The sequence below is a fragment of the Littorina saxatilis genome, linkage group LG3 (assembly GCF_037325665.1).
Source record: "Littorina saxatilis isolate snail1 linkage group LG3, US_GU_Lsax_2.0, whole genome shotgun sequence".
Taxonomy (NCBI): domain Eukaryota; kingdom Metazoa; phylum Mollusca; class Gastropoda; order Littorinimorpha; family Littorinidae; genus Littorina; species Littorina saxatilis.
Window position 1 is genome coordinate 3,580,733 of NC_090247.1, and position 16,240 is coordinate 3,596,972.

At 43.2% G+C, this 16,240-nt stretch overlaps 1 protein-coding gene across 1 annotated transcript in view; it reads left to right on the top strand.

Annotated features, from left to right (window-relative positions):
• Positions 1–549: 549 nt before the first annotated feature.
• LOC138961412 (probable insulin-like peptide 7) overlaps positions 550–16,240 on the top strand; it is a 106,953-nt gene continuing 91,262 nt past the window's right edge. The window contains exon 1 of the mRNA XM_070333030.1: positions 550–753. Within this exon, the coding sequence (XP_070189131.1) occupies positions 741–753 (13 nt within the window). The 5' untranslated portion in view covers positions 550–740. The remainder of the gene's footprint in view (positions 754–16,240) is intronic.

The following is a 16,240-nucleotide window of genomic DNA, read 5'->3' on the forward strand; positions in this document are numbered from 1 at the left end:
GTAGGTGTATGTCGATGTTAGCGTGTGTGTGTGTGTGTGTGTGTTTGTATGTGGGTGTATCCGCAGGGTGTATGTGTGTGTGTATGTGTGTGTGTGTGTGTGTGTGTGTGTGTGTGTGTGTGTGTGTGTGTGTGTGTGTGTGGTGTGCGTGTATCTGTGTGCACCTGTGTGTGCATGTGTGTATGAGTCTCTGTCCGTGTGTGCGTGTCAGTATCTGTGCTAGACCATGTTTTTACCAGTAGGGACACTGACATGCGATAATCAAATAACAGGAGAAATCTAATTCTGAGCCACGCCGGTAACAGGATAGTTCACAACGCAACAGACAAGGAGCCAAGCCTTGAAAGGCAGAAAGACAAAACCACACCTGAGAATATGTTTTAATAATCATCGACAAACATGGGGATCACCGAACAAGATGGCGGAGGCGAGCGTATGACGTGTGCTGCGCCCTGGCGGGGGACGAGTTGACGCTCCACCCTCCAGGGGAAATCACTCCTATATAAGCAAAGTGACCTCCCTTGCGTACAATGAGTGATGAGTGAAAGAGGTCCAGGCAGCTGCGAGTCGTGTTGCTTGGCTGTGATTGGTTCATCCGTGGTGTCTTCTTCAGTGCTTGTTTGTGTGTGTTGGTTTTTGTAACTTTCCTTTTTTCCCGCTGTTGGCTGTGAGGAGGACTTGATCCAGGATTTACCGACCCTTTTGTTTTTAGGGTTCCTGGATTGTTATAGGATAGTACAATGTGTAAAAATGGTGAGTGGATTAGAATCATTTTTTTATCTCTCTTTTGTCATTTTTTAAAATTTTTATGTTGCCTTAAATCGCCAGACGTCTTATTGATATCACACGGAAACGTTTCCTAAAACGGTCATCTTCTGGTTTATGTTATAAATTAAAAAATCGTTTTCAGGATGCTTTCAACTTGAAATAAATACATGTTATGTGGTTACAAGATAAGAGTTTGTTCAGGGAATGTTTGGTATTTTGCTGGACTTGCTGCTTCTAAAGGTATCTGACGTTTTTTTGGTACTTTGCTGGACTCGTTGCTTCTAAAGGTATCTGACGTTTTTTTGGTACTTTGCTGGACTTGCTGCTTCTAACGGTATCTGACGTTTTTTGTTTTGTTCTTTCAAAGTGTGTCTACTTTTGTTTCGGTTTGGTGGTTGATTCAATTTTTGGTAATTGCGAATCATGCAAGCCTTACCTGATAGCCAAATATCTGTTAATACGTATTATACCTTTGTTGTTGTTTTTTTGTTAACTGAAGATGTTTGAGATGATTTCAAAATGTCGAACTGTGCGGTTGGATATTCCAATTTGATTAGCGGCAATCTTTGGCAGCGGAAACATGCCTTGACATTTAACAAAGACGTGTACACTTTCTCAGGCATTTATGCCACAATTTGTTGTCGGCATTTTAATACAAAAGATAAATGCTAACAATGATCCCTGATACGAAGAGAGGGTGTGGGTAGGCTAGGAAAGAGAACGACATGAAAAGAAAAAGAGCGGGGGAGGGGGCAGAGAGACAGAGACAGAGACAGAGACAGAGACAGAGACAGAGACAGACTCTGAGACAGAGACGCACCCGTATTGAGTGAGTGAAAGAGAGGAAGAGAGCAAGCGAAGGAGAGAGGGTAAGAGGGAGAGATGGAGGGAGGGAGAGATGGAGGGAGGGAGAGATGGAGGGAGGGAGAGATGGAGGGAGGGAGAGATGGAGGGAGGGAGAGAAAGAGAGAGAGACAGGCAGACAGAAAGATAGTGAGAGAGAAACAGACAGACAGACAGACAGACAGATGGAGAAACAGATACAGAGAGACAGAGAAAGTCAGATACTGAGGGAGACGAAGACAGTGGCAGATAATGAGGGAGAAGAAGACAGAGACAGATAATGAGGGAGACGAAGACAGAGACAGATAATGAGGGAGAAGAAGACAGAGACAGATAATGAGGGAGACGAAGACAGAGACAGATAATGAGGGAGACGAAGACAGAGACAGATACTGAGGGAGACGAAGACAGAGACAGATAATGAGGGAGACGAAGACAGAGACAGATAATGAGGGAGACGAAGACAAAGACAGATACTGAGGGAGACGAAGACAGAGACAGATACTGAGGGAGACGAAGACAGAGACAGATAATGAGGGAGACGAAGACAGAGACAGATACTGAGGGAGACGAAGACAAAGACAGATAATGAGGGAGACGAAGACAGAGACAGATACTGAGGGAGAAGAAGACAGAGACAGATAATGAGGAAGACGAAGACAGAGACAGATACTGAGGGAGACGAAGACAGAGACAGATACTGAGGGAGACATAGACAGATAATGAGGGAGACGAAGACATAGACAGATAATGAGGGAGACGAAGACAGAGACAGATACTGAGGGAGACGAAGACAAAGACAGATAATGAGGGAGACGAAGACAGAGACAGATACTGAGGGAGACGAAGACAGAGACAGATAATGAGGGAGACGAAGACAGAGACAGATACTGAGGGAGACGAAGACAAAGACAGATAATGAGGGAGACGAAGACAGAGACAGATACTGAGGGAGAAGAAGACAGAGACAGATAATGAGGAAGACGAAGACATAGACAGATAATGAGGGAGACAGAGACAGAGACAGATAATGAGGGAGACAGAGACAGAGACAGATAATGAGGGAGACGAAGACAGAGACAGATACTGAGGGAGACGAAGACAGAGACAGATAATGAGGGAGACGAAGACAAAGACAGATACTGAGGGAGACGAAGACAGAGACAGATAATGAGGGAGACGAAGACAGAGACAGATACTGAGGGAGACGAAGACAAAGACAGATAATGAGGGAGACGAAGACAGAGACAGATACTGAGGGAGAAGAAGACAGAGACAGATAATGAGGAAGACGAAGACAGAGACAGATACTGAGGGAGACGAAGACAGAGACAGATACTGAGGGAGACAGAGACAGAGACAGATAATGAGGGAGACAGAGACAGAGACAGATAATGAGGGAGACGAAGACAGAGACAGATACTGAGGGAGACGAAGACAGAGACAGATAATGAGGGAGACGAAGACAAAGACAGATACTGAGGGAGACGAAGACAGAGACAGATAATGAGGGAGACGAAGACAGAGACAGATAATGAGGGAGACGAAGACAGAGACAGATAATGAGGGAGACGAAGACAAAGACAGATACTGAGGGAGACGAAGACAGAGACAGATAATGAGGGAGACGAAGACAAAGACAGATACTGAGGGAGACGAAGACAGAGACAGATAATGAGGGAGACGAAGACAGAGACAGATAATGAGGGAGACGAAGACATAGACAGATAATGAGGGAGACGAAGACAGAGACAGATAATGAGGGAGACGAAGACAGAGACAGATAATGAGGGAGACAGAGACAGAGACAGATAATGAGGGAGACGAAGACAAAGACAGATAATGAGGGAGACGAAGACAGAGACAGATAATGAGGGAGAAGAAGACAGAGACAGATAATGAGGGAGAAGAAGACAGAGACAGATAATGAGGGAGACGAAGACAGAGACAGATACTGAGGGAGACGAAGACAGAGACAGATAATGAGGGAGACGAAGACAGAGACAGATACTGAGGGAGACGAAGACAAAGACAGATACTGAGGGAGAAGAAGACAGAGACAGATAATGAGGGAGACGAAGACAGAGACAGATACTGAGGGAGAAGAAGACAGAGACAGATACTGAGGGAGACGAAGACAGAGACAGATACTGAGGGAGACGAAGACAGAGACAGATACTGAGGGAGACGAAGACAGAGACAGATACTGAGGGAGACGAAGACAGAGACAGATACTGAGGGAGACGAAGACAGAGACAGATAATGAGGGAGACGAAGACATAGACAGATAATGAGGGAGACGAAGACATAGACAGATAATGAGGGAGACGAAGACATAGACAGATACTGAGGGAGACGAAGACAGAGACAGATACTGAGGGAGACGAAGACAGAGACAGATACTGAGGGAGACGAAGACATAGACAGATAATGAGGGAGACGAAGACATAGACAGATAATGAGGGAGACGAAGACATAGACAGATAATGAGGGAGACGAAGACATAGACAGATAATGAGGGAGAAGAAGACAGAGACAGATAATGAGGGAGAAGAAGACATAGACAGATAATGAGGGAGACGAAGACATAGACAGATAATGAGGGAGACGAAGACATAGACAGATAATGAGGGAGAAGAAGACATAGACAGATAATGAGGGAGAAGAAGACAGAGACAGATAATGAGGGAGAAGAAGACATAGACAGATAATGAGGGAGACGAAGACATAGACAGATAATGAGGGAGACGAAGACATAGACAGATAATAATAATAATACGAATATTTATAACGCGCACATATCTCACCAACAGGCGACTCAAGGCGCACATACACTCGTTCACACACACGGAGACTTAAAGTCACTAGCACACACACACACCATCAAACATTAAAATATGTACAGTTATTCAGGGTGGGATGGGGTGGGCAGTGTATAATGCATGGATTATTTGGAAAAAAGGAATGTCTTGAGTGCAGATTTGAATGATTCGAGGGACTGTTGTTGGCGGAGGGGGAGAGGTAGTGTGTTCCATTGGCTAGGTGCTTGGAAAGAAAATGAGCGTTGACCTGCTGTTTTGAGTTTGGTGTGGGGGATGTTGAGCTTGAGGGAGTCGGCAGATGATCTGAGTGTTCGTGAAGGGACATAGAGAGAAAGAGAGTCGGAGAGATAGGCAGGGGCGAGACCATGGAGGCATTTGTAGGTGAGAGTGTTGATTTTGTAGGTGATACGGGCAGGAACGGGCAACCAGTGGAGCTGATTTAGGAGGGGGGTGATATGATCTCTCTTTTTCTTTCGCAGGACAAGACGGGCAGAGCTATTTTGAATGCGTTGGAGACGAGAGATAGAAGAAGAGGGAAGACCCGCCAAGAGAGAGTTACAATAGTCAAGACGTGAGAGAATGGTGGAAGTGACCAGTTTGGCGGTAGCATCTGTGGTGAGGTATTTGCGGATAGTGGCGATGCGGCGGAGTTGGAAGTAGCAGGTGCGAGAGACAGAAGAGATGTGTTGTTTCATGGAAAGGGTGTTGTCTAGAGTGACTCCGAGGTTTTTGACAGCAGAAGACAGAGGGACAGAAGAGTCAGAGAGTTGAAGAGAGTCGGAGGTGGCTTTGGAGAGTTTGGATGTAGTGCCTATTAGGATAGCTTCAGTTTTGTTGCTATTGAGCTGAAGTTTGTTTTCTGTCATCCAATTCTGCACGTCAGTGATAGTGTCAGAGATAGAGGAAAGAAGAGATTCAGACTGGTCAGGGGAAGAGCTGTTGTGAAGTTGAGAGTCGTCGGCAAAAGAGTGGTGGAGAACGTTGTGTCGGTCAAGGATGTGGTCAAGAGGTTGAGTGTAGAGAGTAAATAGTACAGGCCCAAGGACTGAGCCCTGAGGGACTCCGCACTCAAGCCTGATGGGGTCAGAGTTCAGTTTGTCAATCGAAACAGTCTGGTAGCGGTCGGTAAGATAAGAAGAGAACCAAGAAAGAGCTGTGCTATGGATACCAAAGGTGTGCTGAAGGCGTTGAAGGAGGATGTTGTGGTCGACTGTGTCAAAGGCCGCTGATAGATCAAGTAGAGCAACGGCAGAGATTTCAGCTTGGTCCGTGGCAAGGAGGAGATCATTAGTGATTTTGAGAAGGGCAGTTTCGGTGGAGTGGTGAGGACGATAGGCAGATTGAAGCGGAGAGAGAAGATTGTTGCAAAGAAGGTGAGAGTTGAGTTGTTTCAGGACGACTCTTTCAAGGAGTTTGGAAATGAAGGAAAGGTTTGAGACAGGGCGGTAGTTGCTGAGGGTGTTTGGGTCAAGCGATGGTTTCTTCAGTAGAGGTTTGACAATAGCAGTCTTAAAGGAGTTGGGGACAGTGCCTGTTTGCAGAGAAGTGTTGATGATTTTGAGAATAGAAGGGAGGAGTTCAGGAAGACAGTCAGAGTAGAGTTGTGTGGGAAGAGGGTCAAGGTCACAGGTTTTCAAGGTCATTTCTTTGAGGACTTTCTCCAGGTCAGTGAGAGTGAGAGGCTGAAAGTGTGTGAAGGGAGTGCCTGTAAATGCAGGAGGAGTTTCAGAGTTTTGGTGTGGGATTTTGTCTAGTTTGTCACGGATGGTTTGGATCTTGTTATGGAAGTAATCAGAGAAAGCTTGAGACAGTTTGGAGGGGTCGATGTTGTTGGGCAAGGGAGAAGCAGAAGAGCAGCCAAGAAGGTCATTCATTGTGGAGAAGAAGGAGGGAGGGAGAAGACAGAGACAGATACTGAGGGAGACGAAGACAAAGACAGATACTGAGGGAGACGAAGACAGAGACAGATAATGAGGGAGAAGAAGACATAGACAGATAATGAGGGAGAAGAAGACATAGACAGATAATGAGGGAGACGAAGACAGAGACAGATAATGAGGGAGACGAAGACAGAGACAGATACTGAGGGAGACATAGACAGTGGCAGATGAGCAGATGGAGAAAGCAGTTGATGATAGCTAGTTAGAACGCTATTCAGGATATTGGTAATTAAGTAGGTTAGACTTACTGTGGGGTTATGTGTGTATACCAAATACTCTAGTTACGACAACTGTATGTCTTAATCTGCATTTGAAACAAATAGTGCGTATTATACTCCTGTACGGCCCCTAAGCAAGCTATCTGTTTTTTCTTTAACATGTTTAACTACCACACCAAACATCTTCTTTTTCTTCTCCCGTGTACACTCGTATTTTGCACGAGTTGGCTTTCACGCGTATGGCCAATTTTACCACACAATTTAGACAGTCATACTCCCTTTTTGGGGGCTTTATGCGTATCTGAAATCAACCGAACTCTGACATGGATAAAACTATCTTGTTCGTGGGTGCTTGGTCTTGTGCTTGCGTGTACACATGAACGGGATACGGTACTAGCTGGTCTGCATACAAGTTGACCTGGGCGATAGGCAAATAACTCAAACCTCATCCTTCCAGCTGGGTTTCGAACCCCTAGCCTACCAATGGTAAGGCAAACCTTGACATCACTAGACTTTTCCACCCATCCAAATGGGGCTGTGAGACAACGCCTTGGTTTTATGAAATACTCAAACTGTTGAATATTATATTGTAATATATATATAATAAATATTATATATAATAAATATTGCACAGACATTATTTCCACACCTCAAGATACCAACTTTATGGAGAGAAAAAAAGCAGCAATGTGGAGGTACCCATGAGACAAAACACCGCTAACTAAGTAAAAACTTGGTTCGTGAATGAGGCATACAAAAGAAATGTATTACCATTATTTTGCAGTGCACCCTTGGGCTTTTTTTGTGCCAATAAAGACTGATTCTAGGTGACCCGCTAAATGTCCTAACGTTCAGGCAGGGACCCGTTTTGTTTATCAAGCTAAAAATAAACAAGACAAAGTACAAAATGTAATTAACAATATCAGCGTGATGTATTCTTAAGAACTACACTTCCAATGCTGTCAGATGTTACACTTTTTATCTTAAACATACCAAAAAGACAGTTTGTCTGTGGGTGTTTTACAGAACGGCGAGGCACCAACCACCCTCAGAGTGTGCAAAGCCTTATACGCTCACTTGAAAATGTGATTGTCAAAGTTCTGAAGGATGAAATGAAATTGCGTCACTCAATAAACCTCAAAACTATCTTCACGTCATTTCTTATTTGTCTGGCGTCGATTCTAAATCTGTCGCTCTCTGTGGACAAGAAAAATCGAAGGCACTGAAACCTATCTTCAACATGGTTTGTCTTGTGAAATGGTTGTGTTGACGCATTTCCCCTGTTTATATATATTCATCACGCCATGTGAGTGATTAGCTTACCCAGGTCACGAGAATGCTTTGACTGACAGACATGATCAGATTGGAGCGATCAACGACGGACGCTGTGGCGGGATGGTAAGACGTCGGCCTCTTAATCGGAAGGTCGAGGGTTCGAATCCCGGCCACGGCCGCCTGGTGGGTTAAGAGTGGAGATTTGTCCGATCGCCCAGGTCAACTTATGTGCAGACCTGCTATAGTGGCTTATTCCCCTTCGTGTGTACACGCAAGCACAAGACCAAGTGCGCACGGGAAAGATCCTGTAATCCATGTCAGAGTTCGGTGGGTTATAGAAACACAAAAATACACAGCATGCTTCCTCCGAAAGCGGCGTATGGCTGCCTAAATGGCGGGGTAAAAACGGTCATACACGTAAATTCCACTTGTGCAAAAACACGAGTGTACGTGGGAGTTTTAGCCCACGAACGCAGAAGAAGAAGAAGAAGAAGAAGAAGGAGCTATCAAGTTCCCATTGCCGTTATTCTGTCTAATTCGCGGGGTCGCTTCGAAATTTCTGTTGGTCCTACGGGGTAATAAAACCGTTATTTCTAATATGTTGATCGTTAGCAAATGATAACAGACATGTCTCTAAAAAGATATCAGCATTCGGCTGCCGGCTCATGCTTGATATCCATTTTCTCGACTTGTCTGCTATCATTTGCTAACAGTCAGCATGTTAGAAATAACTTATAATAACACTTTCGAGGGAAGTTGCCTATTTCATGACAACAAACTGACTCCAAATTATAACATAAACCGAGGATGTTGAAAGGCGTCGGCAATTGCAGTTGGCGAAATTCCGAAACTTATCTGAAATCGCCTAAACACTTTGCCGCGGAGCTGCCGATTTTTTTGTAAGAAGGTGTGCGAAAGGTAACATTAAGGACTGCTTTAAAAGTCCAGAAATTGTTGAAGCTGGCATGGCTATTTCTGCAAATCTTATGAAGAAAATAAATCCGAACAACATCGTTTAAATCTACTTTTAATGAAAAGAACTGATTGTTACCTGCGGCGTATTGCTTTGAACAGAAATAAGATATTTTTATTTGAATATGACAAAATGACAGAACCAGAAATGTATGCTCTCCATTAAAATATACCACACAGTGTGTTTTTCTTGCTGGGGGTGGGGGGGGGGGGGTCACAAACTTCAGGGGTTTTATGTGCTGAATCTGTTTTTAAAGCATTTCCCGTTGCAGGGAAGTTTGTACGTGTCCCCTTCACGTGTTTTATGACCGGAAGTTCATGTCCCCCACCACCCCAAACGTACGACCTTCACCTTGGGACTGTTAATTATGCTGGGTCACGGGGTCCAACAAGTTGTGAAAACAGACAATGGAACTCTGTCAACCAAATGAGAAGATGACGTGTTACAACCGTTTTCCATCCCACCCGCGTATTTCATCCTCAATGATAAGATCAACATAGGATCACTGCTGATCATATATGATCGGTCATCCCCACAGATAACATACAATTACTGCTTACTTGTTGTCCAACGGCTTGGTTCCAACCAATAATCCGCCAATGCAATGCCACTGGACACAGGACAGTGTTCATTGATCCGTTAGTGTTACAACTGTCGTAAGAACATTGGCTTGGGGCCAATTGCCCAGTGATAGCGCAAGGTGTTTTGTAAAGCCATACATCTCTAGGCTAGATCTCTCTAAATCTGATCACAGGGAATTTGGAAACCAGTTAACTTATGCTCTGATTACATATGGAACTATCTACACTTTGATACCGCAAAAATGTCACATTCAAGCAAACGGGTACGTCTAACCGATTGACGGTTTCACTTCCGGTATGTGTATTTTTGTACCCAGTAAAATGCCGCAAATTTTCCGGTGAACAGAAACACTGATATTTCACTTATGATGCTGTCTTGAACAAATCGGTTCACAATAATACATCACTCTGGATACTGACACTAGCACCAAGGAACAGCAACCCATGCTGTCTTGTCACCCAACAGATGACATTCACTGATTCAGCTTAGAGCTGAACTGAGACAATCCGCAGCCGGCCCCAGCTTTGACTGAGCTTATGGCTATTTAGCAAAGTTCTTTTGACTGCTGAAGAAAGTTTGAATTGTTTCACAAAAGATATCGATTATCTCGACTCTATGAGGAAATGCATGTGAAACATTTTTCTTTCCGGATGCTTATTGTTCGAGATCGAACCAGCAACGCTTTGTTTGCTTTTTGCCCTTGGGGGCCAGTAGCTCAGTTGACAGAGCACTAGACTTGTGATCCACTGGTCACGAGTTCAAATCTTGGCTGGGACTGACACGCGTCAAGGTTATGTGCCGACTCACAAACGGTATATATGCCTGACCCCCGTGTCACCACTGGCAAGTAAAGGTCTCTATCATTGTTCCAGAAGTGCAGATGGCTGACTACCTAAATATGCACACACGTTGGTAGCGTGACTCTGTTGCTGCCAACTTTACACTGGGAGGAAGCGACTTTAATTCCCAAGTGACGCAGTGAACGTGAATGAAAATATCATCCTTGCCATGCTAACACACACACACACGCACACACACACACACACACACACACATACACACACACGCACGCACGTACGCACACCCACACACACCCACACACACACACACACACCATACACACACGCACGCACGTACGCACACACACACACACCGACACACACACACACACACCTAAAGTGTGGATGGTTACCTAAGAGGCGGCACTGGGTGTAGTGCCTTTCTAGTGCACTTGCACTACAACAGCACTGGGTGCAGTACTCGCTCCGGCATCGAAGAATTTTGCACTAAAAAATGCACAAAATTTGACCTATTTCGTCGCCTATAGAGGACGGAAAGAATGTCATTTTGAACATTGTTATGACATTCTTTCCGTCAAAAAAGTCAATTTAACGGTGTTAAATGAAGCGACCATCCACACAGTTAGGTTGCCATCCAGAGTTTAACATTCTTATGACATTCTTTCCGTCAAAAAAGTCAATTTAACGGTGTTAAATGAAGCGACCATCCACACAATTAGGTTGCCATCCAGAGTTTAGGTTGCCATCCACGTGTGGATGGTTGCCTTATGGTGATTTAGGCAACCAAACCTGTGGAAATATGGGTACACACACACCCATACACACACACACATACATAAACACGCACGTACGCACGCACGCAAGAACGAAAATGCATTTACACATACATACACGAGCGCACAACCACTTGCATGTACATATACACACAAACACACAATGCCTCCTAAACACACTCTCAAACTTACCCAAACACTGACCCTACCCACATTCTCAGAGAGAGAGAGAGAGAGAGAGAGAGAGAGAGAGAGAGAGAGAGAGGGTGTGTGGGTGTTTTCCTCCTCTTCTCGCTTTACGTTTCATTTCAATTTTGACGAGAAAGGAAAGCCGCCGAATAAACACAGAAAGAAGGGAATTATATGCAAAGGGCACGAAACTTGTTTTGCAATTGCAAAATGTATTGTCCGGCAATGCAGTTCATATCATAAGTCTTGAAAATGTCAAGAAAATCCGGTTGCAATTACATCTAATTAGCTGCTTTTTACATTTAGTCAATTCTCAAGACCCCACAGTTCAGCTCCATATATTGCAATTGGCAAAACCTGAGAATCAAATAATTTTAAATAAACTTTCAAATTATTATTACCAAGCTTGGACACATTTTGTAATATACACAACAATGCGTTTTTCGCTTTGCTTGCAAGGTCACAACAAGTGGCGGTAAAACTGAGTTTTGTGGAGAACAATATTCCTAAATACTTATAAACATTAACCACTGGCATTATCTTTCCATCATACTTCCATTTCTCTCTTACACTCAAGTATCCACCCTTCCGAAAAACAACAATATTACTCTTATTCATATTTACTTTAAGGTGTAAATTTGATGCTGCATGTTGCACATTATTCAACTGCGTCTGTAGACCAACAACAGTCTCAGATAATAGAAGAACATCATCAGCCAATAATAAAATAAATAGCTCCATATAATCATTCAAAAACTGTGCACCATGAGAGGGAGGGAGAGAGGGAGAGAGAGAGAGAGAGGGAGAGACAGGGAGAGAGAGAGGGAGAGACAGGGAGAGAGAGAGGGAGAGACAGGGAGAGAGAGAGGGAGAGAGAGAGGGAGAGAGAGAGAGGGAGAGAGAGAGAGACAGAGAGAGAGAGAGACAGGGAGAGACAGGGAGAGAGAGAGAGGGAGAGAGAGAGATAGAGAGAGAGGGAGAGAGAGAGAGAGACAGGGAGAAAGAGAGAGAGAGAGAGAGAGAGAGAGAGAGATAGAGAGAGATGATGATGATGATGATGATGATGATGATGGAACTTTATTTTTCAAGGATAGAGGTTTAAGGCGACGCCTTTTCTTACAACCGTTCCTTACTTCTAATACAAATGTCTAATAAATGATAAACAAGTAAAGCAACATGACAAATAAACAAATTAAACGAACGACCCCGCAAACAATCGACAAGTAAGCAAACAAGAAAATAAACACAAACAACAAAATGACAACGTAAGCAACATTCAAATCAAAAGCGAAACATGCAACATGTTAATTTAAGGTTACACATGTAAAGTGATCGACGGTAAAATTCACACAATACCAACGTTTACACTAATGCTTACAATGATTATATGGTGTAAATGATGAAGATGATGAAGATGATGGTGATGATGATGATGATGATGATGATGATGATGATGATGATGATGATGATGATGATGATGATGATGATGATGATGATGATGCACGATGATGATGATGATGATTGATGATAATGATGATGATGTTGATGATGATGATGGAAAATCGCAACATAAATTCCACATAATACATGTAATAAAGAACATATTTTTGTAATTCATAAAGGTTTGCCCATTGTTGACAGCTACTTGCACATCTTAAGATTAGTAGCCATCTAGGTAGACATATAATGATTATGCAGAGCTTGTTTAAAACTCTTTAGTGAGGTTAATGATCTTATTACAGACGGAATGGAGTTCCACACCATAGAGCCAGAGAAGGCTTGACTAGTTTTGAACAGATCAATCCTAGGTATTGGTGGTAGAAAATTGATAGACCCGTACCTTTTGCCGTTTCGGTGACTATGAAATAGGTCCTGAATATAGTTGGGCACTTCGCCATGATATACTTTGTACATCATTACAGTCTTATTAAACTGTAACTGTTTAACTAGCGGCAGGTAGTTTAGATTCTTTAACTTCAAAGAGATAGAGATAGATAGATAGATAGATAGATAGATAGATAGATAGATAGAGAGAGAGAGAGATTGAGAGAGAGCGAGAGAGAGAGAGAGAGAGAGAGAGAGAGAGAGAGAGAGAGAGAGAGAGAGAGAGAGAGAGAGAGAGAGAGAAGAAAATAACTATCTTTATTTTAACCGACAACATGAGAGAGAGAGATAGACAGGGAGAGAGAGAGAGATATAGACAGGGAAAGAGAGTGAAATTGAGAGAGAAAGAGAGAGACAGAGAGGGACAGACAGAGAGAGAGAGATTCAGACAAAGACAGGGACAGAGACGCAAGGGTTGATACATTTGGCCAGTTGAATGAAACGTTTAACATGTTGATGCTATTCCTGTCCACGCATTATCATTCACACACACACACACACACACACACACACACACACACACACACACACACACACACACACACACACACACACATACACAAACTTGTATCAAGGAAAAGTACCAGTGTACTCATTACAATCAGTTTCCGCTAGGGACAACAGGGGACGCCACTCTTATACGACAAATAAAGACAGTTGTTGAAAATAGTGACAGTTGTTGAAAATAGTGACAGTTGTCATTCATAATTGCTATCTAATCGACGTTTCTGGTATGGCTTCTGTGTCAATGAAAGCTCCAGTGCGCATTTGTCATCAGTGTTTTACCGGAAGTTAACCCAATGGTGCACTAAGTGTTCTAGTTCATCATTAGAACTTTGATTGATTCTGGTGAGTGTAGAACCCTTTCGGTCATGCAAAGTCAAATTCACCAAACCTATGATTTTCAAATTAAAAAAAAAAGGTGCTCGATTATATCTCTCCTGTTCGATCGTGAATGGCTGCGTCAAAAATTCCGCTGGAAAGCATCCATCTCGATCGTTATGAGCGCATTAAAGAATTAGTAGTATGAGATATTTATTCAATCTTGATTTATTGCTTTTGAAATCGCTCCTTGATTCACGCGATAACGCTTTATCTTTACACGCACATTGTATTAATGTATTCAATTAATGTCATGAGTATATTTTTGATTTATTGTATCTCTGCAGTTGTTGAAATCTGTATTCGTCGTGTCATTTGCCATCGGGGTACAACGAAACTCGTCTTCTTCTGTTGTGTGATCCTCTAACACTCACAAACATGGGATCGTTTCATGTAATTATTTATGTTGATTGGTTGTTTTTATCTTCCTGTCTCAACATTCTTGCCATAACAAGCTCTCCGCAAATCAGTTTGACATCTCAAAGTTTCTTACCTGCGAAAGGATCAAACAAACACAAAATTGGTGAGCTGGAGATCAAAGAATGTTTATCGTCTTTGCTGACACATTAGTACCACGCATATCAGGACATTAGTTGAACGTTTTCGATATGTAAACAGGATTATACATATTAGGACAGTTATGTATAACTGGGTGAACTGGGTGGCCGAGTGGTAACGCACTTGCGCTCGGAAGCGAGAGGTTGCGTGTTCAGGCCTGGGTCAGGCCGCAATTTTCTCCCCCCTTTCCTAACCTAGGTGGTGGGTTCAAGTGCTAGTCTTTCGGATGAGACGAAAAACCGAGGTCCCTTCGTGTATACTACATTGGGGTGTGCACGTTAAAGATCCCACGATTGACAAAAGGGTCTTTCCTGGCAAAATTGTATAGGCATAGATAAAAATGTTCACCAAATACCCGTGTGACTTGAAATAAAGTGTAAAAAAAATTCCATCTCACACGGCATTAAGTCTCAGGGCTTGGAAACATGAATACACGCATGCAGGAAAAAAAAAATGGGTAGCGCCGTATACTGTATGGCAGCTCGCTTTCCCCAGGGAGAAAGCAGCCCGAATTTCTGTGAGGTTACCCTCATGGACTATATAAAATCTTATCCTTATCCTTATCCTTATGTAGTTTGTATCTTCTGGCTAAGGATTTAGCTGATAATCTTCGCTGCTCCAGAGGAGCCACACACATTAAGGCATTGACATAAAATACGATTGAAAATCTTCCACGCTCCCGTTACTCAATATTGAGATTTAGGTACGTTATATATCGTCTTCTTCAGAATCCGGTAGAACGTCGTCGTGCAAGCGGTAAGTTCAAGATGTAAACATTGTATGATTTGTACGATCCTGCGCATGGTTTGTCGCAAAGTCTTCTACAATCCAGCAGGTCCCGTAGCAGGACATCATGGGGTTTGCATGCTATGTTGTAGAAATCGGAAACAGCATCGTCGCCGACCCAAAAGTCTTATATCACGACATGTTTGCGCTTTTTAATGCAGTGGCATTGGCTTCGATTTAACAACACCGCAAAAGCATAAGGGGCCATATCTGGACGGCTGGGACAGTGTGGGTATTCTGGCACGGTATTGGGTTGAACATCTTCGCCGGCGCACCATAAGGCCAATTCCAAGACTTGCATGCAGTTTATGTGCTCTGATGTAGGATTCGGTTGATTTATGACAAAACTTAAAATTAATAAATTAATTGTCCTAAATAAACGTTTCAATAACCTACCTTTTTTTCTTTTTTTGGTCTGAATTTGGGAACGTTACCAGTCTAACTGTTTCAGAATTTTTACTTGTGCGGTAGGGTAATGAATATAAGTAGCCTACAGTGTATAGTTGGCATGCTTTTACGTGTAACTCGGTTAAAGGTCTGGGTAGTCCAGTAAAGTCAGCATTAGGACAATATGTTGTTTTCTACCTTCCATAAAGGATTTGGTGAAGCAATCAGGAGTTGTGGCATCAACCTGCTTGTTGCTGAATTTATTCTGTAGTTCTTTCCGCTTAACCTTCGGGTGTGTCATTGTTCGCCTGCGTAGCTTTTAACTGATTCGAGACCTTGATCACTAAGACTGAAAACTAAACAACGAAGTGACTGTGGTGGAGAAGTTTACTACGTGCCACACTGCCTGACTAACTGATGGATTGACTGACTGGTTGATTGACGGGTAATTAGCTCGTTGACTGATCGACTCACCAAGTATCTGTTAGTGCCTGGACATACTCCTCATGGCTCCCCACGGACGCTCAACCTACAGGTCCCTGGACGCCCACCTTCAATGT